This window comes from Peromyscus californicus, unplaced genomic scaffold (genome assembly GCF_007827085.1).
Source record: "Peromyscus californicus insignis strain IS unplaced genomic scaffold, ASM782708v3 Scaffold_16__1_contigs__length_79575227, whole genome shotgun sequence".
NCBI lineage: Eukaryota > Metazoa > Chordata > Mammalia > Rodentia > Cricetidae > Peromyscus > Peromyscus californicus.
In genome coordinates this window covers 28349264-28376515 of record NW_026294458.1, presented here as the reverse complement: position 1 = coordinate 28376515, position 27252 = coordinate 28349264, and the positions used below count along the sequence as shown (strand labels likewise).

The 27252-nt window shown below is 42.7% G+C and overlaps 1 protein-coding gene across 6 annotated transcripts in view; it reads right to left on the bottom strand.

Moving 5' to 3' along the window:
• The window catches only part of Cfap44 (cilia and flagella associated protein 44), an 88211-nt gene extending 61625 nt beyond the window's left edge, over window positions 1-26586 (bottom strand). For 4 of the 6 annotated variants that reach the window (XR_008218832.1, XM_052740776.1, XM_052740777.1 and 1 more), the window contains exons 1-13: window positions 26474-26586; window positions 22798-22890; window positions 20268-20393; window positions 19643-19793; window positions 16981-17143; window positions 14063-14165; window positions 11336-11552; window positions 8798-8912; window positions 5168-5332; window positions 2965-3120; window positions 2613-2660; window positions 2056-2155; window positions 973-1067 (exon numbers count right to left, since the gene is read on the bottom strand). Coding sequence is in view for 5 of the 6 variants with exons in the window: in XM_052740776.1 (XP_052596736.1) it covers window positions 973-1067; window positions 2056-2155; window positions 2613-2660; window positions 2965-3120; window positions 5168-5332; window positions 8798-8912; window positions 11336-11552; window positions 14063-14165; window positions 16981-17143; window positions 19643-19793; window positions 20268-20393; window positions 22798-22885 (1527 nt within the window). In the remaining variant the exon portion in view is untranslated. Of the gene's footprint in view, window positions 1-972; window positions 1068-2055; window positions 2156-2612; window positions 2661-2964; window positions 3121-5167; window positions 5333-8797; window positions 8913-11335; window positions 11553-14062; window positions 14166-16980; window positions 17155-19642; window positions 19794-20267; window positions 20394-22797; window positions 22891-26473 lie in introns of all 6 variants that reach the window. The other 2 variants (XM_052740778.1, XM_052740779.1) reach the window with 2 other exon arrangements.
• Between the last annotated feature and the right edge of the window lie 666 nt (window positions 26587-27252).

The following is a 27252-nucleotide window of genomic DNA, read 5'->3' as shown; positions in this document are numbered from 1 at the left end:
ACACAGGCGCCAAAGGAAAGAAACACAGCCATTCAGAGCATTTAGCAAATAAAGCCAACCTAGATTGAGGACTCCTCTAAGGCCAAGATGTTAAAGCTGAGATCGGAGGGTGCTTGACCCAGAACTAACTAGATACAAGAAGGTGGAACAAGAACCCGTGAGAGCAGACAGAGCCTGTGCAAAGATCCAGTGTCAGGAGAAAGCAGAATTCAAGGAGAATTCAGCCTTATGAGAGCAGACTAGAGTGAAGAAGCCATGTTACCGTAAGAACTGGAGGTAGAAACCAGAAGCCACCAGGACACAGAACATCTTACACGATATATTGAAAGTAGTCTTTATCCAAACAGTAACGGAAAGCCAGATCTGAGGCAAGCCTGAACCATTTTCTCTGTGATTTCATCCCCAAATAAGAATTAATCATTCTCCAAATAGTCCCATGGTGTTTTAAAAGGTGTGGTTGCATGGATAGAAGACTCCCCAAATAGTCCCATGGTGTTTAAAAGTGTGGTTGCATGAACAGGAGATGCCTCAAGTTCGGTTGCATGCTTACTTTGCAAAACAGAGCTATTCCTATGCACAAGTGGCAAAAAATAGATTTTCGCCGGGCAGTGGTGTCGCACGCCTTTAATCCCAGCACTCGGGAGGCAGAGCCAGGCAGATCTCTGTGAGTTCGAGGCCAGCCTGGTCTACAGAGTGAGTTCCAGGACAGGCTCCAAAGCTACACAGAGAAACCCTGTCTCGAAAAAACCAAAAAAAAAAAAAAAAAATAGATTTTCATCAAAACAAAATGAACCCTTAACAGTGAAAACATGAGATGATTTCTGCAATGTTCTAGGTAAAAAAAAACCAACTTGAAATACTTATACTTCTAAAATTCTCAGCTATAAAATAACTATATCTCTACAAAAATATCTCTGATGCAGTATATTTTCTAGTGTTTTTGGTAGAAGTTGATTAAAAGAACAGACTTACTGTTCGGGGTACCCAAGTGAGGGAAGTACCTCCCTGTTTGAATTTCATTTGAATCAAAGGAGTCTTGCTAGCAAAATCGTAGAAACGAACAAAACCTACAGGGAAAAAAGTTTTAAAAGAAACAAATCATAAACATATTATTTCTTTAAACAATCTTGGCTCACTTTTCATGTAGTAAATATTACAGGATTAAATACAGTAACTCAGATCAAGTGATAGCCTAATAGCCTTTTAAATTTGTATTGATTTTTTTCTTCTTAATTGTTTTTAAATGAACATACATAGTAACAGATTTCCTTGCGGCATATTCATACATACTTAGTTTTAATTGATTTCGCCCACATACAGACATTATCTGCCCCCGCTTCCATTCCCTAGCCCCATCCCCACTGTCTCCACCTATCCCCAGTATTCTTCCTTTCTCTTCCACATCACATGTGTTCTGTGATCCTCTCCATCTCTTCCCTTCGAGCCTCTTTTTCTCCATCTCATTGGACCCTCTGATAGTTTGATAAGAGGCACAAGTTGTGATTGACCAACAAAAAGTGGCCCTTTGCACAGTCTACAAGATTATAAGTACCCAAAGTCGAGAGAAAAGGAACGTGGTGAGAACAGAAAGGGCATACCTGTGGTTACTAAAAAAGGAGTAGCATTTTCATAAATAATTTATAGTTATGTCTTTAGTCTAATCCCTAATTGTGTCTGCTGCAGTCTGTGCACTTCACGCAAACATGAGGACTCAACCTGCGATCCCCATCATCCATGAAAAAGCCAGGCATGGCGGAACATGCTGCTAACCCCAGAGCCGGGGAGGCAGGGACAAGAGAACACCTGCAGTTTCCTGGCTGGCTAGTCTAACAGTCGGTGAACTCAGGGTCAGTGAGAGACCCTGCCTCAAAACATAGGTTGGAAAGCAATAGAGGGAGTCAACTGATGTCACCTTCTGGCTACCACATGCACATACACCAGAACGCATGTACATATACGTGAGCATGCATGTGTGCACAACACACACACACACACACACACACACACACACACACACACACACACACACACGGCTGGGGGATAGTTTATACTTACAGTCCAAGGCAGTTGTAGCCATGAGATAAGTAAGAGGAGAAACAGCCAAGGCTTCGATGGCTCCAGAATGGAAAGAGAAGAGGCATTCTGGGTCCTGGGTCTGAGAATAGAACAAGAACAACAGGTATCAAAAACAGAGCAATATAGAATTAAAGTCAACTTTAAAGAAATGTAAATAGAACCCTGTAACATCATGTGTGGTGTTACTCTGAGAGAGAATTTTTAAAAGTATGACAGCTTAGAAAGAGCGCTGGGCTTCGGAATTAGGAAAACCAGATGGAGTCTTGGCTCTGAGGTTAATGACTGATTTTACACAGATCCCATCAAATGCCACTTCCCAGGTCTTCCTGCCTGCTCAGCAGAGCTGCTGTGAGGATCACATGAGGTAATATAAAGGAAGACTCCATATGTTTGGGAAATGAGCAATGCATAATGACAGTCCTGTTTTCATTTGGTAAACAATGATCTAATGTGGAGAAAGATGAAGCAGAGTTTTAAGAATACCAAACAATTTTTACTGTAGCATTTAGGAGAAAATAAGGAAAATGGGCACTTACAATATTTGAAAAGCTAAGGTCAAGCTTCCATATGGCTCCACTGGCATCCTAAAAAATTAAATAGCTAATAATATTTTATCATTTTTAATTTTCACCAAATTAAAATCATTATTCCTGTGATTTATTAAAATGAGGGCCAACAATAACATCTAGTGCTTACATATATTATAGAGTGTGATTGAAATATATTAAAAATATATTCTATATATTTAAGACTATACACATATAATAAGCAAGGCAATCACATAATGCTGTAACATGGAGCATTCTAGCCCAAACAATCAATTCTATTTCTATTTTAAGTTTATGTCCTGGTACAGTTAAAAAGCCAAAACAGAAGAATGTAACATACCTGAGCCAGCCAAAAATTATTTCCAATTTCATCCATCTTTATCATTGAGAAGAGGTTGACATTCTTGTCTACTTGAAGTTCATTAATCGGCTCTATCTCCAACAATCCAGTATCATCTACAGTGTCAGCAGTGTCTATTGTCTCAAAGTCCCATATCTGACAAAATCAGTTAGAAAGTATTTTATAACACGACAACAATGCCCCTATTAGACACCAGAGGTTAACCAATAAAAGGTGTCAGGTATGAGTGACTTCTTTCTGGAGTTGTTGGCCAGTGAGGTTCCATAGACCACCAAACATTACAGGCTATTGACAATGCTCTTGATGACCCTCCAAAATTTGACAGTGAGACCCTGTTGCTGAAGATGCCATACGCTTGAGTCATAACATGGCAAAATCAAGTTGGTACAGACCTGGGAGCTTCATAGTACAGACTGGCTAGATTTCCCAGTGCTGGAAAGTGCTATACATGCTACTGGGGGAGAAAAGCAATCGTCGATCATAGCCAGCTATGAACCTGGAGAGCTCTAGTAATGACTGGTCTGGGAAGACATGTCCATTGGTGCAGAAGTGTCACACATCATGGAAGTAACCAACTTTCATATTGGATTTAATCCCCACTCCACAAGATGTAACCCATACCTGACACCATTATCTGGTTAAGAATCTATGGCTAGACAGGTTATAGGCTCTAAAAGAAAAAAACCTGCTACTATTATGCAGTTAAATAGACATAGCATTAAACCAACTCCCAATGACTTTTTTTTTTCTTTTTGGTTTTTTGAGACAGGGTTTCTCTGTGTAGCTTTGCGCCTTTCCTGGAACTCACTCTGTAGACCAGGCTGGCCTCGAACTCACCAAGATCCGCCTGCCTCTGCCTCTCGAGTGCTGGGATTAAAGGCATGTGCCACCACCACCCAGCTTCCAATGACTTATTCTTATACCCATAGATCAATGCATCTCTCAACCCTAATCTGAGAAGCTTTTATTTTCTTTCTATTTTGATTAACACTGGCAAAGGGAGAGAGAGTAAGAGACTGAACAGTGCTCATCCCTAAATGGAACATATTATACCCATATGGCCCCTGCCTCCCAAAAAGATTCAGGGATCATTTCAGAAGATGAGGCAGAAAGAGAGTGAGAGCCTGGGGTGGTGGATGACTAGAAGGAAACATTATCTTCTGGGCAGAAGGACAGCTGCACATAGGAATTCACAACAGCTGTGAGAACATGTACAGAAGCCATGCAAGCCCTAGCCAGACCAAATCCCAACATGGAGAGGGGAGTTAGGCGCACAAGTCTACCCCAAGCCATGGAGTTATTGGCGGTTGTTAGCCTCTGGGAGAGGGGGAGACAGTTTTCTCTATGAGTACAGCCTCTGGTAAGTTGGGCACCCTCCAGTGGAAACCCATACATTCAAGAGTATGTGGACAGTGCAAACTGGTCTCGAGGAATTTAAGAGCTAGAAGGCTCCAGAAGACCATGTACCAAAAGGACAGTCCAGGTTCACTAAGAACAGTGGTGTTCACAGAAGGTGCCATACAGGGTGAATGGGAAACACTGGACAGAACAGCAACTCGGGAGACTTAGTTTCTGAAGCAATATTCCAGCTTCCTCCAGGCTTTAGGTAGGACAGCTTTCACAGTGAACTCAATGAATTCCCTAGCACAAGGACTTGGTAAGGGCTGTACACAGCAACCCCCATTCACACATCTCTGAGACTGTTTCCAATTGGCATTCTCACCACCAGTATGGTGATGTATACCTTCAATCCCAGCCCTTGGAGAGCAGAGGCAGGCAGATCTCTGAAAGTTCAAGGCCAGTCTGCTTTATATAGTGAGTTCCAGGATAGTAAGGGCTACACAGTGAGACCCTGTTTCAAACAGAAAGTTCAGCATTTTCATTCCTTAGAAAATGCCCGCCCATAGTGGGTATTTTGAAAGAATGTGTGCCCATTGTTTATCTGGTGCTAATATGAACTTTCATTTTCTGAAGCTCCTATGTCAACACCTGAAGCACAAGAACAAGAGATCCCTTCATAATGTTCCAATTAATGTTGACAAAAATGCAAATATTTACCATGTGAGGAGCATTATTGAAAATGAGTTGGTCTTAGAAATAAGTGACCCCCTTCACGAAGCAGCCTATAAGACAAAACCTCCTAGGTGATCTCCAAGTCTTAAGTGGAGTGCTGATGCCTTACCCTGACACAGCCATCTGACCCAGCAGTAATGACTTCCCCCTCATCCAGCATTATCTGGTTAATGGGACCTTGGTGACAAGACTTCATGCCAGTTCGACAGAGCTCCACCTTGATGAGGCTGCCTTCCCAAAGCAGCAGGTTACCCCACTCTGATCCTGAGAGTACCTGACAGGCATGAAGAAAGAAACGTGCATAAAAATGAAATATCTTCATGCGGACCTCAAACAGGCAAGAGTTACTTTTAGATTTTTGAATTTTTTTTTTTTTTTACTATGAAAATAGAAAGCTTGAGTATGGAAGTAAAGAAAAAAAAGAAATAAAAATCCAGCACCACAGATTCACCCTCTGATTACACTTTGATGTGTTTCCTTCTAGCATCCTGTGACTAGGATGCACATTAATGGCAATTTCTTCACAAATGCTCATAGTAGATTTCTTTATACACCTCTTAAGGATAAGATTCAGGCATTGAATGACTATGTCAAAACGGGATATTTAAAGTTTTTCACAGATGAGATTCTAATTCCTAAGTGTAGTGCTGTCTGCTAAGTTGTGAGGCCACTACTGAGTTAAGCAGATTACAGCTCAGTTTCAAACAAGGAAGATATTTGCAACTGCCCCCAAATCAATCTGTCTAATTCAACCGTTCCCAAAGAGCATGCCATCAAACATAGGTCCTCAGAACGCTTAATGAATGTAATAATAAGTAATACTTGTGGTGTAAGGGCTTTGGGTCAAGCATTGCCTGAATACTTTCTTCACATTGGTATTTAATGCCCAAAGCCACATGCACTAGGTACACTTATCAGCAACACCGTATGCAGTTGAGTATGTGAGTGCTTTATTTTCCTGGCTGTAGCTTTGTTCTCATTTTCACAAAGGACATGACTCTGACCATTACCTCCCTGTTTTACACAAGAAAAAAAATTAGAGAAAACCAAAACACAAACACTTAAATAACTTGCCCCTAAGTTTCTCAGAGGAGCCATGATTTTGGATCAAGTGTCATAACTCGTAAGTCCCCGCTCTGACCACACTGTCTCAGAAGCAGGAGGCCAAGGACACTGACACACACATTTCTTTTCTCTGGGGTCCTTGTGCATCTTTGACTAGAATATCTTAATTCCACAGATCCTTAGTGTGGACTGATGCATGGTGGGAAACTCTGGCATAACCGCTTTCCTTCTCATCTGCAGGAACTGATGACTTTAGTTCAGTCTTTCTCACTAATTTTACCTCACTTGCCTATGTGACCTGTTATTCTGCCTGAGCTCACGTTAGTAGAGTCTTTCATTTGTTTTTTGAAGACGGGTTTTCTTTGATGAATACTAATTGTGCACATTTACACAGTGAAGTGTGATAAACTCCATCCATGTATACAATGTATGATGGTCACAACAGGAATATTAGCATTTCTCTCTCCTGCAACATTCATCATATGTGTGTACTGGGAAGCTTTGAGTGCCTGTCTGTGGCTCTTCACTAAATAGTCAAGAAATGGTTGTGAACCAGACACCAGCTGTAAGCATTAGAACTTAGCTCTCCTGTGAACTAGACACCAGCTGTAAGCATTAGAACTTAGCTCTCCTGTGAACTAGACAACAGCTGTAAGCATTAGAACTTAGCTCTCCTGTGAACTAGACAACAGCTGTAAGCATTAGAACTTAGTTCTCCTGTGAACCAGACACCAGCTGTAAGCATTAGAACTTAGCTCTCCTGTGTATTTGGACTTTGACATCCACTGTCCAATCTGTCCCCCTTCCCTTTGCTAACCTCCAGGGGCCACAGGAGGCTTGCACCTCAACCTGTATGAAATTAACTGTTCAATGATTAAAGCCACCTGAAGTGACAAAAACTTACAAGGCATTCTTTTTCTGAAATGTCAATCACATCCAGTTTTCTTTTCCATTGGTCCTCAGAGCAGGATGCCCCGCCCCCATCGGCTCTTTGCTTTACATGATTATAATAGCTTCCTTCCTAGTTCATCATCTTGATTCCAGATTTCCCTCCTGACAAGTTACCTGGAATTTTATGACCAAATATATCTGCTGCTTCTCTCATTTCTAACATTGCTCTTCCAATGCACAATAATTCTGCCTGGCTGTTAGACTCCTCACACACTCTAGGACCCAGAAATACTTCTCAACACAGTGTCCACGCTTTCCCAACATGTCTTAATTTGATCCACCCTCTAAATACCTGATATTCATTCCTACCCCTGAATATTTCCTTCTATGGCTATATCATTGAAAATGGCTACTTTCCCCTTACCCCTACACAAACTCTAATGGACTTTCAGAGACATAGTTCACACTGTGCTTTAAAGAAAGGTTAGACTGGCCGAGCAGCAGTGGCGCAACACCTTTGATCCCAGCACTTGGGAGGCAGAGCCAGGCTGACCTCTGTGAGTTCCAGGCCAGCCTGGTCTACAGAACGAGATCCAGGACAGGCACCAAAACTACACAGAGAAACCCTGTCTTGAAAAACAGAGAGAGAGAGAGAGAGAGAGAGAGAGAGAGAGAGAGAGAGAGAGGGAGGGAGGGAGGGAGGGAGGGAGGGAGGGAGGGAGGGAGGGAGGGAGGGAGGGAGGAAGGAAGGTTAGACTGATGTTTACCTTAATAAGCAATCAGAGTTTGACGACCGACTCATTTGAGATTGCTGTATAGATTTCGAATTACAGTTTAACCAGCACCTGAGGCTTTTTGTCAAGGGAAGGAGGTGAGTGGTGTATGCATATGTAGGTGCCTGTGTGCATGCAAGTACATGTGGAGGTCAGAGGTCAACACCAGTGTCTCCCTTCCCACCCTTATTGTTACTGTGATTCTGCCAGAGTCCCCCACTGAGCCTGAGGCTCACTAATTCTGCTAAACTGGCTGGCCCCGGGCTTTTCATTTCCTCCTATACACTGTACTTTAATTGACCCTGTTCCATCACTTAAATGACCAGGTCATTTGGTGTCTTCAAGTAGTATCTGTGTGCTGGCATGTTCTTATAAGAGAAGTGATCACAAGGAACACAGTGTAACTCATTCTAACAAGAGGCCCAATAAGATATTAAAGGGGAATGGATACTGGATGTCTATCATTTTAGGCAAAACAGCCCATAAGATCTGTAAGAGCAAGAGAAAAGTGAACTAATAATGTCAGAAAATCAACTGACAAATCGTTGTACAATTCTACAGTGTTGCACATATCTCTGTAAAACAATTCATCTTCCTGAATGACACTCTGACACCAAAACAAAAGACACAAGATTGAATAAAACCTTGAGCCTGTAAGTCCCTTGGAACGTCATGACCAAAAAAAGGAAAGATAATATAAATCATTATCATTCCGTGACATCAGAAAAGTAGCGAGCATGTCACTATGTTAATACAGGAAAATGCTTTATACTTTATATGCATAGAATATTTAGCAAAACCAGGAAATGGTGAGTATACATGGATTACAAAAATTTTAGGGAAAAAGTTTTTATTTCAATTGATGGAAAAAAAGTAAAATGAGGTTTTCACCACATTGATAATTATAATATCTGTTATCATTGACAATCTTAGACTATGTGGTCGAGTTCCGGGTAAGCCTGCTTTCATTCATAAACAGTCTAATCAGGGAGGAATGTGGCCACACCCACCTTCCCATCAGGAAGCTCAATGTAACCCTCTATGTCGCTAGTGGATGTTTTGCCAAATCGCCCCAGTGACCCTTGCAGCTTGAGACCGGTGAATGTAAAGGCCATCTCCCAGAACCTGCCAACGAGAGAGGAAAAGATCAGATGTACCAGTCGGGTGGTTTCTTTTTATTTCCATCTGACCCTAAATCACATTTCATCAGCACCTGTAACTTCATTGACTTCATCTGACTAACATGTAGTGTCTACTCCCTGTCAGGCAACAAAACAGAGTCATCACTGAAGGAAGAAGTCCTCTGCCTGTGCAAGACCTGAATTTTGAGTTGTGCTGTTGGCTGCAGCAGGTACCAGCCACTGAGTGACAATTTCGACCAGGTGGAAAGTACTTGATGCCAAATGAGAGTAGGGTGGCTAGAGACAGTCTACATGATTCCATCCAGGAAGCAGAACACAGTGGCGTGGGGTTTGGAGCCACAGACTTGAGATCAGGAGTGGACACTGCTTGGCAGGAATGGCTCTGAGAGTTCTTGTTCCACCATGAAGACCGCGGTGCTGCTGCAAGTAAGAGACTTCTAGGCGTGTGACAGCTCAGCACGGGTTTGTAAAAGCCTACACTGTGGGTCACGGAGACCCCATGAGAACTGCTCTAGGTGGGGCCTATGAGACCGCAGCACTCCCGTTGCTCATTATTTTGGACCCTTTCGGCTCTTTTGGGGCCCGCCACCCACCTCCCAAATAAATCACACATGGATGCTTATTATTAATTACAAATGCCCGTCCTTAGCTTGGCTTGTTTCTAGCCAGCTTTCCTTAACTTAAATTATCCTGTTTATCTTTTGTCTCTGGACTTTTATCTTTCTCTATTCCTGTATATTTTTCTTTGTTTCTTTCTCCATGGCTTGCTGTGTAGCTGGGTGGCTGACCCCTGGATCCTCCTCTTTCTCTTGTTCCTTCTTCCCCCCCACCCAGATTTCTCCTTCTATTTATTCTCTCAGCCTGCCAGCCCTGCCTGTCCTTTCTCCTACCTTGCTATTGGCCATTCAGCTCTTTATTAGACCATCAGGTGTTTTAGACAGGCATAGTAACACAGCTTCACAGAGTTAAACAAATACAACATAAACAAAAGTAACACACCTTAGCCGGGCAGTGGTGGCGCACGCCTTTAATCCCAGCACTGGGAGGCAGAGCCAGGCGGATCTCTGTGAGTTCGAGGCCAGCCTGGGCTACCAAGTGAGTTCCAGGAAAGGCGCAAAGCTACACAGAGAAACCCTGTCTCGAAAAACCAAAAAAAAAAAAAAAAAAAAAAAAGTAACACACCTTAAAATAATATTCCACAACATGCTCTGAATTTAAAAGCCCTTCTTTTATGCTGTTTTTGGGGACCAATACCCTATGTCAAAATTTAGAAGGTACACTAAAAGAAAAGGGGAGGGGGGAGAGAGAGAGGAAAGGTGAACTACTGGTTAATTTGAAAAAGAACACATGTGGATCTGAAGATATGGCTCAGCAGTTAAAAGCACTCCCTGCTCTTCCAGAGAACCTGGGTTTGGTTCCCAGGATACACATGGCAGCTCACAACTACCTGTAACCCTGGTTCTAGGGGACACAAGGTCCTCTTCTGGCATCCACAGGTGCTACACACCTGTGGTATGCATACATACACACAGGCAAAACATTCATAAACGTATGCACTGGCTGGTTTTGTGTGTCAGCTTGACACAAGAGAGTTAGAAGAGAGGAAAGAGCTTCAGTTGAGGAAATGCCTCCATGAGACCTAGCTGTAAGGCGTTTTCTTTTCTTTTTCTTTTTTCTTTTTCTACTTTTCTGTTTGTTTGTTTGTTGTTAGGTTTTTTTGTTGTTTCGTTTTTTTGAGACGGGGTTTCTCTGTGTAGCTTTGTGCCTTTCCTGGAACTCACTCTGTAACCCAGGCTGGCCTCGAACTCACAGAGATCCGCCTGGCTCTGCCTCCCAAGTGCTGGGATTAAAGGTGTGCACCACCACCGCCTGGCCAAGGCATTTTCTTAATTAGTGATCAATGAGGGACAGCCCAGCCCATGGTGGGTGATGCCATCCCTGGGCTGGAGGTCCTGGATTCTACAAGAAAGCAGGCTGAGCAAGCCATGAGAAGCAAGCCAGTAAGCAGCCCCTCCCCATCATCTCTGCATCAGCTCCAACCTCCAGGTTCCAGCCCTGCTTGAGATCCCATCCTGACTTCCTCCAATGATGGACTCTGATCTGGACGTGTGAGCCAAATAAGCCCTCTCCTCCTCAACTTGTTTTTTGGTCATGGTGTTTTGTTGCAGCAATAAAAACCCTAACTAAGACAACATAAAATAAAAAGTATTTTTTAAAATATATGTGCAATCTCCTAATTTTAAAAACAGTTCTGTGGGGGTTTTGTTTGTTTGTTTGCTTTTCAAGACAGGGTTTCTCTGTGTAGCCTTGGCTATAGCAAAAAAAAAATACCTCCAAGCCTTCGATCCTCTCAGAAAAATGCTCTTACAATATCCATTGGTTCCTTTATTTGGGCACCAGACTTACTTGATGTGGCCCGATCCTGATGTGGTTAGCTGCTCATCATCTTCAGGATTGAAAGTGACCTTGAAAACGTCCTGAGAAAAGGCTTTTGTCCTCAGTGTGGGCTGCTCTTGCATCCAGTTCCAGATGGTTATGGTGTAGTCAGGGTGACTCCCAACAGAGGCCAGCAAGTCCCCGTCACTGTTAAAGTCTACGTAAGCATAGGCCTTCTCTGTCCCGTCTGAAAGAGTGAACGGGAGTCTGATAAATGAGAGAGAAAGCTGAGCCCAGAGGGGACACCCCTGTCATCCATTACTGGAAGGCTATGACTGGAAAATAACAAGATCAAGCCCACCCTGTGCTGCAAATCTTCTGTCCCAAAACAAACAAGGAGAGGGAGGGGGAGGGAGAGGAGGGTGCCCTTGTGATCTGTGTTAATGTAAAAGTGTCAAGAATCTAAGAGTGCTGGGGAGATGGTCCAACAGGTGAAGTGCCCAGTGTGCAAGCATGGGTACCCGAGTCCAGATCCCAGCACCCAGGTTCAGGTGTCATTCCAATGGTATTCCAAGGTGAAGGAGGGGTAGAGACAGGGATCCCAAGGGCTTCCCGGCCAGCCAGGCTAGCAGAAATGGCAAGTCATTGGTCCACTGAAAGCTTCCACTTCAAAAATAAGATAGAGAGCAACAGAGGAAAATGTTTGACATCAGCTCCTGACCTCCACAAATGCATGCACAGCCAAGCGCACCCCTCACACGTACTGTGTGGGTGGGGGTGTACGTACACACACACAAATCTCCTGAAAGAATAATTCTAAAATATATCTTCACACTTGGTGTGGTGGTTTGAAAGAAAATGCCCCCCAAAGGGCGTGACACTATTAGGAGATGTGGCCTTGTTGGAGGAAGTGTGTCACTGTGGGGATGGGCTTTGAGGTCTCTTCAAAGCTTCACTCAAGCTTCCCTCAGTGTGACAGTCACTCGACTTCCTGTTGCCTGTAAGATGTAGCACTCTCACCTCCAGCACCACATCTGCCTGCACATTGCCACGGTCCCCTTCATGATCATAATGGACTGAACCTCTGAAACTGTAAGCCACCACCTCAATTAAATGTTTTCTTTATAAGGGTTGCCGTGGTCATGGTGTCTCTTCACAGCAATGAAAACCTAACTAAGACCTTTGGCTTTAGAATGGATTATAAGATTATAAAGGAGGGTGAAGAAATCATCATCATAATTTCCCAAAGAAAAACACATTGCATATATTTCGTCTTGTGGAAGAAAGAGCCAAGCACAGAGAGCAGACAGAACTTAATCTACAATAGTAAATTAGGTACAAAACTTTTGACTCACCAAGATAGGATAGATAATAAAGTAAGTTCTCCAAATTTGCCAAATACAAATGGACTGGAAGGCTGGAGAGATGGCTCAGAGGTTAAGAGGACTGGTTGTTCTTCCAGAGGTCCTGAGTTCAATTCCCAGCAACCATATGGTGGCTCACAACTATCTATAATGAGATCTGGTGCCCTCTTCTGGCATGCAGGTGAGCATGCAAAACAGCACACTCATAAAATAAATAAATCTTAGAAACTGATGAACTGAGCCAGGAGGTGGTGGTGCACGCCTTTAATCCAGCACTCAGGAGGCAGAGGCAGGCAGATCTCTGTGAGTTTGAGGCCAATCCTGGTCTACAGAGCGAGTTCTAGGACAGCCCGGGCTACACAGAGAAAACCCTGCCTCAAAAAAAAAAAAATGGACTGGACATTATAAGTGCAATTCTTACTTGATAATTGTTCTTATTTTATATTAGTTTTACTGTTTTAGAGTTAAAACCTTTCCTATTTATTTAGACCAAAAGGGGAAAATGTTATGGGATACTTGAACACTGCATGAAGATGTGTCTTTGCCAAGGCACCTTCTGAAGGGTTTAATAGAGATGAATGGCCAATAGCTAGGCAGGAAGAGGTTAGGCGGGACTTCCAGGGACAGTGAGGGCTCTGGAAAGAAGAAAGGCGTAGTCACCAGCTAGATGCAGAGAAGCATCATGAGCAGTGTGGCATAACAACTCGCACAACAAAATGTAGGTTAAAATAAATGAGTAAATTTAAATCATAAGAGCTAATGGGACAAGTCTGAGCTAAAGCCAAGCTTTCATAATTAGTAATAAATCTCCATGTCGTTACTTAGAAGCAGGCAATACAGAGAAAGACTTGCTACAGACAAAACTCAATCCACAATTTGACACTGAAAAACTCCCAGAGTGAAAACTGACTCCTGAAATTAATTACGCGTAATTAATTAATTACACGGAAAACAGAACCAGCCGTAAGATAATAGATGGTCAATGTTACAAGTCATCTTCACTAGTTTGTAACAGCCAGTTATTCAGTTAAACAGCAGTGTAGATGTTGCTGTGTAGGCAACACCAACATGACTGGTATTTCTGATCAGGTGACTTTATGGATTGTGTCCTTGAAGATCTAAGTGAGCTTTATCCAATCAGTTGAAAGGTCTTGAAGAAGAAGACATTCTGCCTGGAGACTGCCCATGAACTTCTTCCCAAGGCCTGTGGGGCTGACTCACAATTTTCAGACTTACTAGCCTCAACAATTATAAGCCAATTTCACCAAATAAATTTCCTTCCTACCTCTTGCCTTTGTTTCTTTGCTGAACCTTGACTAATTCTGCGGTCTCAGTCATCTTCTGGGTGTTGTTAACATTTACGTGGACTCTTCTAAAGATCCCCTGGACTCACCTCGCAAGATTCTGTAGGGCCTCAGAGAGGGATAGTCATAGATGATAATCTTTGGGAAACTTCCTTTTTCAGCAACTGTGAAGTAAGTTTTTTCCGGATGAACCTAGAAAAACAGAATCTCACTAAAATATTAAAAGGAAATTTCCACATGGATAATCCTATCCGTGCAGTACTTAGTGGCTGTTATCATGTAATTGGCTAATTAGACTGCACTTCAGTCTAAATTTTTTTAAATGCATGTCTGATAAATACTTGATGGATATGATTTGAACTGAAAACTAAAAGAAAATTAAAATAATAAGGCCGACCTTTATTAAGGCAATAATTTTTAATGCTACAAGTACTAAATTCATGGTGAGATGATGCCTTCAATATTTAGTGTGTGTCAGAATCTCTTGGAAGGTTCGTCAAAAACACAGATCTGAAGTCCCCCACGCAGTGTTTCTGAATTCACATTTATATATTTCTACGCTACTGCTGGCCTGGGGGGCTGTGTGAGAAGAGCTAATCAGGGTGGATGCCAAGCTCTATATAAGTCACTCTGAACTGTATACAGCAGCATTCGCAGAGTGTGTGATTCAGTCCATTTACCACCTGAAAGACGGGCTGACTCATGATGGACAGAATTTATTTGCCTAGCTGTTCTGAAAAGTTGGAAATCCCAAACTGAGGGACAGTATCGATCAAGGGCCTTTGCGTGCATGATCCCATGGTAGAAGCTGGAAGGGCAAGAGAGGGTAAGAGCTAAGGGGTGTACGTGTGTGTGTGTGTGTGTGTGTGTGTGTGTGTGTGTGTGTGTGTGTGTGTGTTTGCTGAATCTGCTCTTATAAAATCCCATCATTAGCTAACTCACTTCCTCAATAAGATGAGTCCACTTGTGCCCTAATCACACTTATCAGGCCTCAGGCCACACCTCCCAACACTGTTGCATTGGGATTAAGCTTACAATGATTAAACTTGGAGGAGGAAGCATGTTCAGACCTCAACAGTGTGGAATCTGTGTTCCCAGGGGGCATTCTATCCAGATTAGATAGATAGATAGATAGATAGATAGATAGATAGATAGATAGATAGATAGATAGATGAATAAATAATAAACTATATCTTGAACAACCTCACCAGATATGACTGCCAATGTAGCAGAAGTAAGAAAGAGATTTCCAAGCCAGACACAGAAGAAAATGTAAGAAAGCATGCCGTGGATGAAGTATTTGTGTCCGTGTTTATATTGATAGCCATGGAAATTGGCTAGGATTTTATATTCCTTTGTTACTTTTGCTAATCGGTAAGCCAAACATGCCGAAATAAAGATAAAAGTAGGCTCTGGTCGGAAGAAACTATTTAAAACACTGTGCTAATGAATGCCTGTTTCCAGTTGCTGTTTTCAGCTCCTGACTGCAGAGTTTAGGAGGTGGAGCTTGAACTTCTGCTACCCAGATAACACTTCGGCTCCCTTTCTTTCTTCCATTCCCGGGGATGGAAGACCTATGATAGACAGACTGCCTTCCTGCTGAAGCTATGGTGATGATGCCTCTTTAAGGAAATATCTCTTACTTTCTAAGAGATCGGAACACTTGCTGGACCTCACAGTCTAATTAATAATATAGATTAAGGTCACTTAAGACTGACATTCCGCTGTGTGGTCAGCCCATTTGTTTAAGCTGTCGTTAAGAGAACAGCGCAGCAGCTGGGCGGTGGTGGCGCACGCCTTTAATCCCAGCACTCGGGGGAGGCAGAGCCAGGCGGATCTCTGTGAGTTCGAGGCCAGCCTGGGCTAGAGAGCGAGTTCCAGGAAAGGCGCAAAGCTACACAGGGAAACCCTGTCTCGAAAAACCAAAAAAAAAAAAAAAAAAAAAAAGAACAGTGCAGCAACTAACCTTACTTGCCTTGGATTTCCTACATTACCTATACAGATACACAGCTGTGGTCTTAATTTATGTACAGAGGTGTTTTGTGTGTGTGTGTGTGTGTGTGTGTGTGTGTGTGTGTGTGTGTGTGTGTGTGTGTTATAGTGATAATTTACTGAAAACAGCAAACAAGTCTAAAGTGACCTTGTTACAATAAATATCCACCATAAATGTTGAAAGCAGCACGAATACAGAGATACAGTTTCTGTGCAGTGGCGTTTGCAGAGCATCTGGGTTATTTGGGGGTCAGTAAGGTTTCATCCCTTGTAAAACTCTGTTAAAGATGTCTGTAAACTATCCCTCATTCCATCACCATGTGATACTTCCTGCTCTGTTCAATAAGAGAGCAAAGCCCTTCGTTAGGGACAGACAAAGAAGACATCAGGCAGGCACAGAGACAAGGATTCAGACTCACACAAAAGGTTACAGAGAGACCAGCGACCATAAGCTACAGAGAAGGGGAGACACAGGGAGAGAAGTGGAGAATTCAGGTTTGGGCTCACTCTTGGTCTAAATACTCCAAGAGGAAGTCTTTGAATTATTTTCTTAATTCAACATCATGATTATTTACATGCAGCTACTGAAAACAAACAAACAAACAAACAAAAAACCCTCTTACTTTCTCTTCAAGAAGCTAAAGTGGGAGGATGCCAAGTTTAAAGCCAGTCTGGGCTTTGTATTGACTTCAAGGCCAGCTTGGGCTACACATCAAAACCCTATCATAAAAAGAAAGAAAGGAAGGGAGGAAGGGAGGAAGGGAGGGAGAGAGGGAAGGGAGGGAGGGAGGGGAGGGAAGGGGAGGGAAGGAGAAGGGAAGGGAAGGGAAGGGAAAAGAAGGGAAGAAAAGGAAAAGGAAAGAACAGGAAAGGAAAGAAAAGAAAAAGGTTTAGAATAAAGATGACGGTGCATCTCACGTGATCCCCAGAACACCCTGCGTGCCACTGTGGCATCCAAAAAAAACCTGAAATACGGATTCCTCGCCCAACCCCAGGTCACTAAATGTTAGCATACCCCGATGGCACCAATTCCTTCACCACTGCAACTGTGCAGGTATGTCTGCTCCTTGGTTTTAAAATCCAGCAGGATCAGCTGGTTCCCAGCAATGTACATCATGGTATTGTTGTCCAGAAGTTGCAGGTTGGCTCGTTTTTTGCAGTCATAGCCAAAAGAATGTCTGAGGTTAGGCTGCTAAGGAAAATAAGTGAAACGAAATAGCCATCTAGGGACAGAATGCGTGATTAAAACAACAGAGTCTATTTTTAAAATCAATATTCTATTTAAATAATAAAGATTTGAAATCAATGTAGCTGAACTTTACCCTGAAACTCAGAATTTTTTGATGGGTCACAAACACAATTTTATTTTTAAAGTAAGTGAAAATGCTCGTACTGTGATTTAGTCTCTACTTTATTTTTATTTATTTATTTTTTTTTTTTGTGGAAGAAATCCTGAGATTTGGGGATAAGCAGACAGTCTTTCTAAATAGGTATCATTTTCCTCTGTACCCCCAAAACAGACCCACACCATTCACCTTTGTATCGGCCAGTCAAGTTTGTTGAATTCATAGTAAAAATTACTTTTATTATTATTTATGTGGGGTGTGTGTGTGTGTGTGTGTGTGTGTGTGTGTGTGTGTGTGTGTGTGTGTATGGCTGTGTGTTTTCTCTTCTTCCACTTCGGGTTCCAGGAACTGAACTCAGGTCCTCAGGCTTGTGTGGCAAGTGTATTTACTCACTGGTCCATCCACTAAAAACATTTTATAGGCCTCTTCAATGATGTCTCTGAAAGGTATTTAAAATTCTTGCACGTTAGAGCAGCTAGGTTGTTTATTAGGTAGAGGTGCTTGCTGCCAAGACGGAGGACCTGATTCTCATCCCCAGAACTAAGATAGTGGGAGGAAAGGGCAGGCTCCTGAAAGCTGTCCTCTGACATCTGTGCACATGTCCTGGCATACCTGGGAACACATACACACACATGGACACACACACTCACTTACATAATAAATGTAAAAAGCAAATTTTTTAAAATTCTTACATTTGTGGAAATCTAATACAAATTTTGATAACATACTGACTATACTAAGTTCTAATTAAAACTTAATATAAACCAATTATTTCAATTAACTAATATAGGATACATAAAAAATATACAAATTTTCCAGGGGTTTTTATTACATTGCTGTATAAGCAAATATATGTATGTACGTATGTACGTATGTATGTTTATGGAATAGAGTAAAATTGCATTAATTCAAAATAGAAGTTTAAAAATCTAGGTTACATAAGACCTTTTAATTTACATTATTAGTACATTTAAACACAAATTAAAAGAACAAAGACACAAAATAACAAAAAAAACTAAATGAGCGCAATCTGTGAACTCCTTTAGTATCACAGCACTGCTTAAGCAGACAGATTCTTTATAAAAAACTTGTTGTTGAACATTGATAAGATCAGGGGAAGAACATCCATTTCTTGAGACCTTGCTTGAGGGTAAAAAAATTGCTTTTAGAGGATCCACTTATTTGTAAGAAAATTTATTGTGTTCAAAAGACAGAAAAGAAAAACTAAAAAGAGGAAATTCCAGATTAAAAGGCAACTGGGGCAAATTAGCTTAGTCACCCCTAGGATTGAACCAGAGTTCAGAGGTATTTTCAGAAAGCATGCACTGCATCTCCAAACAGGCCAGACACAGTGTAGGTCACGTGGTGGCAGCCACTGTTCACGTGAAGGCAAGCTGAAGTCATCATAGACATGGTCCTCTGATGACCTCCTCACAGACCCAGCCTGCTGACAGCAAACACAAACATTCTTGTCAGTCCCCTCCTCTTTCATCTGTCCTCACAAATCAATCAAAACGTGACCCATCACGGCCCATCTGCTCAGACTTGACTCCGATAACTCTTCTGATGCATGATGGGAAAGTATCAGCCTTAACAATGGCCCCATCAACACTCGGAGAAAAGAAAGCAATCATGTCACTAGACAGGCATTGGCAAAGAAAGGCCAGCCAGCCTGGGACAAGAAGAAAATGGCAGTGAGACGCTCCACAGACTCCTTCAAACCACATCTCATGAACTGCCTGGTCCATCTATGCAAAGAGCTTCCTCAAACCATCATTTCTCCCCATGGCTCACATCAAACAAAAAGTTTAGTTTAGGGCTGGAGAGATGGCTCAGAGGTTAAGAGCACTGCTTGCTCTTCCAAAGGTCCTGAGTTCAATTCCCAGCAACCACATGGTGGCTCACAACCATCTGTAATGAGATCTGGCGCCCTCTTCTGGCCTGCAGGGATATGTGCAGGCAGAACACTATATACATAATAAATAAATAAATCTTTAAAAAAAAAAAAAAAAAAAAAAAAGTTTAGTTTAAATTAGGATTCCCCTGAGCCCCCACCTCCCACCCCCACCACCACTGCTGCTGCCTCATTTTTTACAGTTTCCTAAGACAAAGGTTGGTAAGCTTTTTCTTTATTAAGGCAAGAAGTAAATATCTTGGTACCTAATCTCAACTACTTAAGCAGCCATAGACAGGGTGTAATTGAGTGTGTCTGTGCTGCAATAAAACTTTATTTACACAAACGGGCCAGAGGCCATATTTGCTCCAGGGGCTGTAGTTTGCAGTTTGAAATAAAACCTTCCCACATTATAAATGTGTAGCTGGAGTGGATACTCAAGGGTGAGAAAATCCAGTGGGATATCTGCTTCTGGAGTCACATAGGGTGTGGAAACAAGCTCCGAGTAATTGTAGAAGAAGTTCTCTGATATCTTCTTTACGACCTCTTCTGGCTCTTTCTCAACTTCAGTAGCAATATCCTGGGATACTAAAACATGAAACACTTTATCTAAGACGAGTATAAGCTGAACCCTAAAATTGTATTTCACCAAGTCAGAGGAACTGGGCGGGCTGTACTAGCAGTAAGAGCCAGCACTGGCCCGAACACTGTTTCATGCTGCCACACTTAGGAGGAAGAGCCAGCAGGTTGTGCCTGTCTGGGAGATGCTGAGTTCTGCTCCTGCTTTCTCCAGGGAGCCTTGGAGAACTCCTAACTCCCTTGGTCACTTTATCCCCATATCAAGTACAAGACTGCCCAACATGGTACTCAAAAATAGAATGTAGCTAAACTACCCTATCATGATATGTTTATTTATTTTCTTTCTGTTGGTAATGCATGTCCACATCCTGAAGATTTTCCATTCCGTATATATGTTCTGCATATATAAAGAGCTGTTTAATGTGTAGCATCAACTTGCCTTAACACAGCAACAACTACTGAGAGAAGGCTATTCACACTCACGTCGGCCACTCTGAAAAAACTCTTGAGATGAAATCGATTCTTCTTCTATGTCTTCCAAATCGAAGTCATCATCGAAATATGACTCTTCCTCATCGGTGAAGAGGTCATCCGTGATGTCCTCTGGAGCTTTTTTTTTTGTACATATTAAAGACAATTGGTTTCAGTAATTTCATAAAATTTTAATTAAATGTTCTTATTTCCAAAGTAACTAAAACTTCTTATTTGTTTATCCTTTAAATGTAATGAATTTTTATATCCAAAACTTTCTAGAATTACTTTATTTGATCAGTCTTAAACTTGTGCTAAAAACCAAAAGTCCTTTTCTGTAAGTTCATCTCCATTTTCACTTTATTTCCCATCAATTTATCTTAAGACATACTAACAAGAAAGGATAAACAGTGAGCTAGCCATGAATGTTAGCATCCCACTATCAGGACTCCAACTAACATTTATAGAGGATCTGCTAGGTTGAGGAGCCATAATGTTATTTAAGAGTAACCTCTGAGTATGATAATTTCTCTCTGAGGTAAAAAATTAAAAAAAGAATAAGTTAAAATTGTGAGACCCTCACTCTATTCTCTAAGATGAAGAAGGAGACTTAGACAACTTAGACAAAGACATCTTAATATAGATAGACCCAGGCCAGTTTCAAGTTCCCAGAAATGACAACGTCAGCCCCAGGAACTTAAAAGTACAGCCATCTGGTAGCAACTAATTAACAAAAGAGTGCCCCAAATGCCAGACAAAAGCCAGGCCATTTGGCAGTGACTGATTAACCACGGGATGTCCCAATGCTGGAGATGGCACTTCTCAACTCAGGAGACGGGCTGTAAAAGTTCTAACAGAACAAACGGACAAACTAAAATAACACGGAGGCCCGGGAAGATCTAACCAATTAGAATTGTACCCGTACTAACTCCCCCACAACCTGGAGGGACTTGTGGTTTTTCTCCTTAAAAAGCCAGCCTCACAAAGAATCGCTGCGCTAAGCCGAGTGAGTGCGTGAGAGGAGTTCCCTGTCACTCGACTTGTAAGGGAAATAAACCTTGCTTTTGCATTCTGGACATCCTTGGTCTTTGGTGGTCTCTCTCTGGGGGTGTTTTTGGCATAACAAAAATACTGGCTTCAGAGTAAACTAATGAAGAATGAGAATCAAGAATAGAAATGACTTCAAGTACAAGGCAACATTCAGTTCGAGTCCAAACATGGACATGCTTAAAATCCACAATGTCAATCCCATGAAAGCCTGGACTGGAGGACTTTCAGAAGAACAAGGAAGAAACAGCAAGTGTACTCAAAAGTACCTAGTAGATCTGAGATGAAGCTGAAAGACCGGAGACAAGGTCCAGAAGTGAGATAAAGAGAGCAAAAGTCTGAGCCATGTCAATTGGCCGGGCCCCAAGACAGAATTCCAGAGGATGGATGCATTTGGATGGAAAGAAGGTACCTGAGCGGGCCAAAGACTCAGCTCTGCTCATGGAGGTTCTGGAGAGCTACTCCCTATGCATATCTGAGCTCTTTCCTGTGACTGGGTCAACCAAAGGCTACTTCCTTACCTCTCTCATTTGAAGCCTATGAAATCCTCCATTTCTCACCCCATTTAATGCCCAAATAACTCATTTAAATGGGCCAGAAGAACAAAGAGATGGCTTCGCAGTTGAGACCACTGGCTGCTCTTCTGGAGGACCAGAGTTTGATTCCCAGCGCCCACATAGTAGCTAACAACTGCCTGCAACTCTAGTTCCAAGGGATTCAATACCCTCTTCTGGTCTACACAGGCACTGTACATGTTTGGTGCAGACATACATGCAGGCAAAGAGTCACACACATAAAATAAAAATAAATAAATAACTGGGCTAGAGAAGGGAAGCTCTGAAAGGTGTAATTTTTTTCTCTCTCCAATGTCAAGCATCTTCAAGCAGTGGATTCAGGGCTTAAAATCCAACTCCCACTCTCTTTCCACTATGCTGTACCCCAAAGTCCACTAAAGACGCAGATCTCATGGAGGAAATTGAGAGCAGGTAGTCAGGCAGGTTGCTATTAACGTAGGCAGCCGACATTTTTTTCACTGTTCTGAGCCAGGCCCTAATGTAGCCCAGCGGGTCTCAGGGGGGCAGCTGCTAAGGCTGAGAATGAGCCTGAAGTCCCAATCCTCCAGCTCCCACCTCTGGACTGGATGGGACTGCACTTCCATTTTAGGCCGTGGTGGGGATCAAACCCAAAGCCTCTGGTATACCAGGCCAGCCCTCTATCCACTGAGCTAAATCCAGAGGGACATGCTAGGAGCTGGAGGTAAAATACATACATACACACACACACACACACACACACACACACACACACACACACACACACACACACACATAAATAAATAAAATTAAAGCATAGATGCTACTTTGAAGGAACAGTTGAATTTGTAGGGGAATTAAACAGGCAAACCATTTCTGTCTATAAATCCAGATGACACTCTTTCAAAATGATCTTACCTAAATTTGATAACAAAAAAGCATATATTAGCACCCCTACTTACGTCTTGAATTGGATCTGAAAGACCGTCTGCCTTCACTCCTTGACCCTGATCTTCCCCCATCAGTGTCCTGGTCATCCGGGTCCTTCATGCCTTCTGTAAGTGCAAAATCAGAGAGAATGACGTAATGCCAGAACACAGAGGTCAACAGATCTTTCCCCACAGTGAATGCCACAAGTACCAAAGCCCGTGTGTGTACTGGTACTCTTGTGTATGCATTGCACCCAAGATGCCATACAGCAGAAATCTGTGACCAACATCAGACACTTTGATGAAAGTGTGTTGGGTCCAGGCTCACACAATCATGGAGGGCAGATCACCAAAGTCTGTTAAACCAGAAGTAGATTTTATTCCAGAAAAAAAAAGGAAGAAAGGAAGAAAGAAAGAAAGAAAGAAAGAAAGAAAGAAAGAAAGAAAGAAAGAGGAAAGAGGAAAGAGGAAAGAGGAAAGAAAATCACTGCAGGGCACAAAAGCCTACCAGCTAGCTGAGGCCACAGCCAGGGTTCAGGATTCTGAGGCTGTGGCGAAGAGGGTGGGTTTCAAGCTCCTTTTTAATAGCAAAAGCAAGCATCAGGCATGGGGTGCATGCTAGACGTGACGTAGAAACAACTATTAACAGTCAACTTGGGTCCAGGCAGTTGTTGGCTATAAGGGGTAAGGGGAGTTAGAAGTTAACCCCTGGCAGTTGACAGAGGAGCTGGCTGTAAGCAGAGAGCCATTGTTAGCAGTTAACCTTTAGAGCTGAGGACTGTCAGCTTTTATTTTTGTAGGTTTACAGTTTTATATTTCTGCATTCCTGGACCCTCCAAGTGGAGACTCTGACACAGGTTCCCTTTCTCCAGGCACACTTGGCATTCTGGTGCACTCTTGTTTTCCATAGTGAAACACCATCACCCAAGCCCACCTTTCCTCCAAACCCATCCCCACTAAAACTAACACTCTACCACCCTTCTTTTGGTCTGTCCTTCGACTCCTTTCCCTCTTCCTGTTATCGATTCCCCTCGGATTACTGATCAGTTGCATTTCAAATATAGTTTCTGAGAACACCTGCTATGTCTTAAGTCTTAAACAAGGCAGCTAAGATTGTGGCCTGTTCTGTTAGAGTTCAGCTCTAGATCTTAGTACATTTTAAATTAAGCTCAAATCTTTCTCTCTCCAGCGTGGATCCATTCGACCTTTGTTCTTTCTTATAATTAGAGGTTGCTCTAGCTTTCCATCAGATATTCCCCTTTCTCAGAGGAAGCACCCCAGTTCTTTCAATTATTCCTCAATGACATAATTTGAACTTTTTTCAAAGTTATAATAATTAAATAAATGGCCTGGTGGTGGCACATGCCTTTAATCCCAGCACTCAGGGAGCAGAGGCAGACAGATCTCTGTGAGTTTGAGGCCAGCCTCATCTACAGAGTGAGTTCCAGGATAGCCAGAGCGTTGTTACACAGAGAAACCTGTCTTGGAAAAAAATTAGATCAATACATTTCCAGTGTTTTAGATGTTCCCTCAAAATTTTTACCTTCCTAGATTTTTTTTCCATCTTCCCTTCTGGACACGTGCCGTAAGTGAGAAGTCCTCAGTTTACCTCATCACCTCACTGGCTGGAGACATTCACATCATTCCTCTAAGACAGCCTAAGGTTTATCTTTGGCGGGACAGACAGAATTACCATATGTTGAGTCATCTAAGTCAGTATATAACAATGAGAATGACCAGTCCCCTTATGTGTGTGTTCTCTACCACACCCTACTTAATAAACCAGTAGAGACTAACTAGGTTTGGAAACCTATTTGCGGAATGATCGTTAAGTCTCCCTTTATTAGATTCAGCCGATAGCCAATTCTTTTGACCAACTCATTAATTAGACTGTCCAGTTTTGAGTTAACCCTAAGAAAATGTAAGGAAAGCAACAGTTCTCAATGGTGCTGTGTTCCTAAAGGATTGGCTGGAAGCCAGACACAGGACTCCACAAGGTAACATTGCTCAGATTCAGTCACCAGAGCCCAGGGCCAGATCTTCAATCCCCAGTCTCTGCAGTGTGCCGGAGTTGGTCATAGTAAATAACCAGTAACAGATGTAGAAAACCAACTCAATTTTGACTTTACCTTGTGAAATATATCAATAGTTTGTGGTGGTTTTGTTTGTTTGTTTGCTTGCTTATTGTTTTGGTTCTTATTTGATGCCAAGCACAGTTCTAAAAATTTCTACACACATTCTCTCATCTGTTTTTAAAACATGAGGCAGATACCATGATCATGGTTGTGTAAGTGAGAAAGAAGAGCAGTTAGTCACTCAATGCCTTCCTGCCACCCATCTCACACAATCCATTTCCAAGACCTGTTACCAGCTGTCCAGCTCGGAAGACTTTTGAATCCACCCTTTCCTCACCCCATCCCTGCTCTAGCTGACTGCTCATCACCATGGATGGCCTCAAACAGCTTCTTTGTTTTCTAATCCATTTTATCTTTAATTTTTTTTTCTCATGGGGGCTGGAATGGAGAGATGGCTCAGCAGTTAAGAGCACCGGCTGTTATTCCAGAGTGCCAGGGTTCAATTCCCAGCACCCACATGGCAGCTCACAACCATCTGTTCACCAGTCCCAGGGCATCCAAGGCCTTCTTATGCTCTCCGGGAGCACTGTGCACACATGGCACACAGATATACATTCAAAGACTCATACACATACAATAAAAATAAATAAAACCTTTAAAATTGAACTTTTTTGTTACATTTATTTATATTTTATTTGTGTGGGGGTGGTGCATGTGTGGAGGTCACAAGACAGCTTTTTGGAAGTTGGTTCTCTCCTTCTACCATGAGGGTGCCAGGGATGGGACACAGGTCAGGCCTGGGGACAAGTGCCTTAACCCACGGAGCCTTCTTGCTAGCCTTCTAATCTGTTTTCTGTTGCCCTTTGGATTGCTGAAAGAGCTCTCAGTGTGCCACTCTTGTTTAAAGCATCGAGGGATTCTGTTTCCATCACAAGAGAATGCAAGAACTCTGAGTTCTTGTACAAACACTCAGCATGGCATAAAAGCCCTTCATTGTGGGATTCTAGACCATCCCGTCACACACACACACCCCCCCCCCACCGTTCCTACTCCCTCTTTTCAGCTCCTTTTCTCCAGTGTCTTACTAAGTAGGCAAGTAAGACAACTCATGGCTAAGCGCATACACATACACGGCACACTCGCTTCCTACCGCCTCTGCCTATTATCAGCATTTAGGTGTTCTCCCTAGATACTAAGCACTTGGCCTCCACCCCTAACAAGAACCCCAGGAAGTAAGCACGCCATTTTTTTAGTGATAAGGAAGCTAGTGCAGATGGGTCTCCTTGACAAGACCCACAGCTAAGAGTGGGTAGGGGTGGCTTTGTTGACCGCGGGCATATTCCCAGCAGTCTCTCTTCCTCCCTCCTTGGTGATCTAACTCCTCTCCGACTGCCTGGCTGCCTCTTGCCCCGCATTGCCAGCTCCTGGCAGGCAGGAGCTGTGCCCTTGTCTAACATGCACTGGTTGCTTTAAATGTTTGCGTTGAACGGCCATCGGAGGACCAGGAAAGTGCTCCAGGGAAACTGGACCACACTAGTTCCACCTAAAAGTTCAAACCGGGCTCACTGCTCTCTGGGTCGCTACCAGATTTAACGGGGACTCGTGTGGACAGCCAGCTGCTGGAGCTCACTTACCAGAGGTGTTCACCACCGCAGCTGGTTTCTAGCCACACCTGCCCAAGGACTCCGTTTACTGCGGTTGCCGCAGCAACGCCACTCAGTCTGGCTGGTGCTCTGGGGGGGGAGGGGACGAACAAGCTATTAGGCGCATGCGCAGCATGCCCCAGGGCTTTTCCTAAACTGAGCAGGGGTGTTGTGGCAGAGTCCCGTCTTCCCTGGGGATGCTATTGCGACCTACCTCTCTCTAGGAAACAAGCCTAGCATTCCAACAGTTTATGACCCAAATGACTGAGCACTTTCAAAGGTACTTGCCCAACTTTCCAAAGCGACAAAAGGGTTCCCCGAGCCAGTTACTTGCCAACTAAAAACAAAACTTTTAAAGTGGAGGTGGTCTTAGTGAGGGAAGGCAGCTTGCCAGCTACATCAACATCGAAGACAGATAAACTAAAGCTACATATCTGTCGGCTTTTAAAGAGTAAATAGGTTTTGTGTTGTGAGGTTCAACCCTCGGGGATTTTTTTTTCAAAATCTGCAAGGCATGTATCAGACAAAGGAGTTGTATACAAAATAAATAAAGAGCTCCCGCCTTTAATAAAAAGGCAAATAACCCAACAAAAACTTTTGAAGTTTCTTTATGAAAGAATGTCTACAAATACCAATGAGCAGAGTAAATGAGGCATCACTATCATGGATAAAAACACAAATTAAGATGTCATAACTCAGCCACAGAAAAGGTAAAAAGACTGATCAAATACTGAGTAAGATTAGGAGTAACAAGAGAATGCACATGTTGC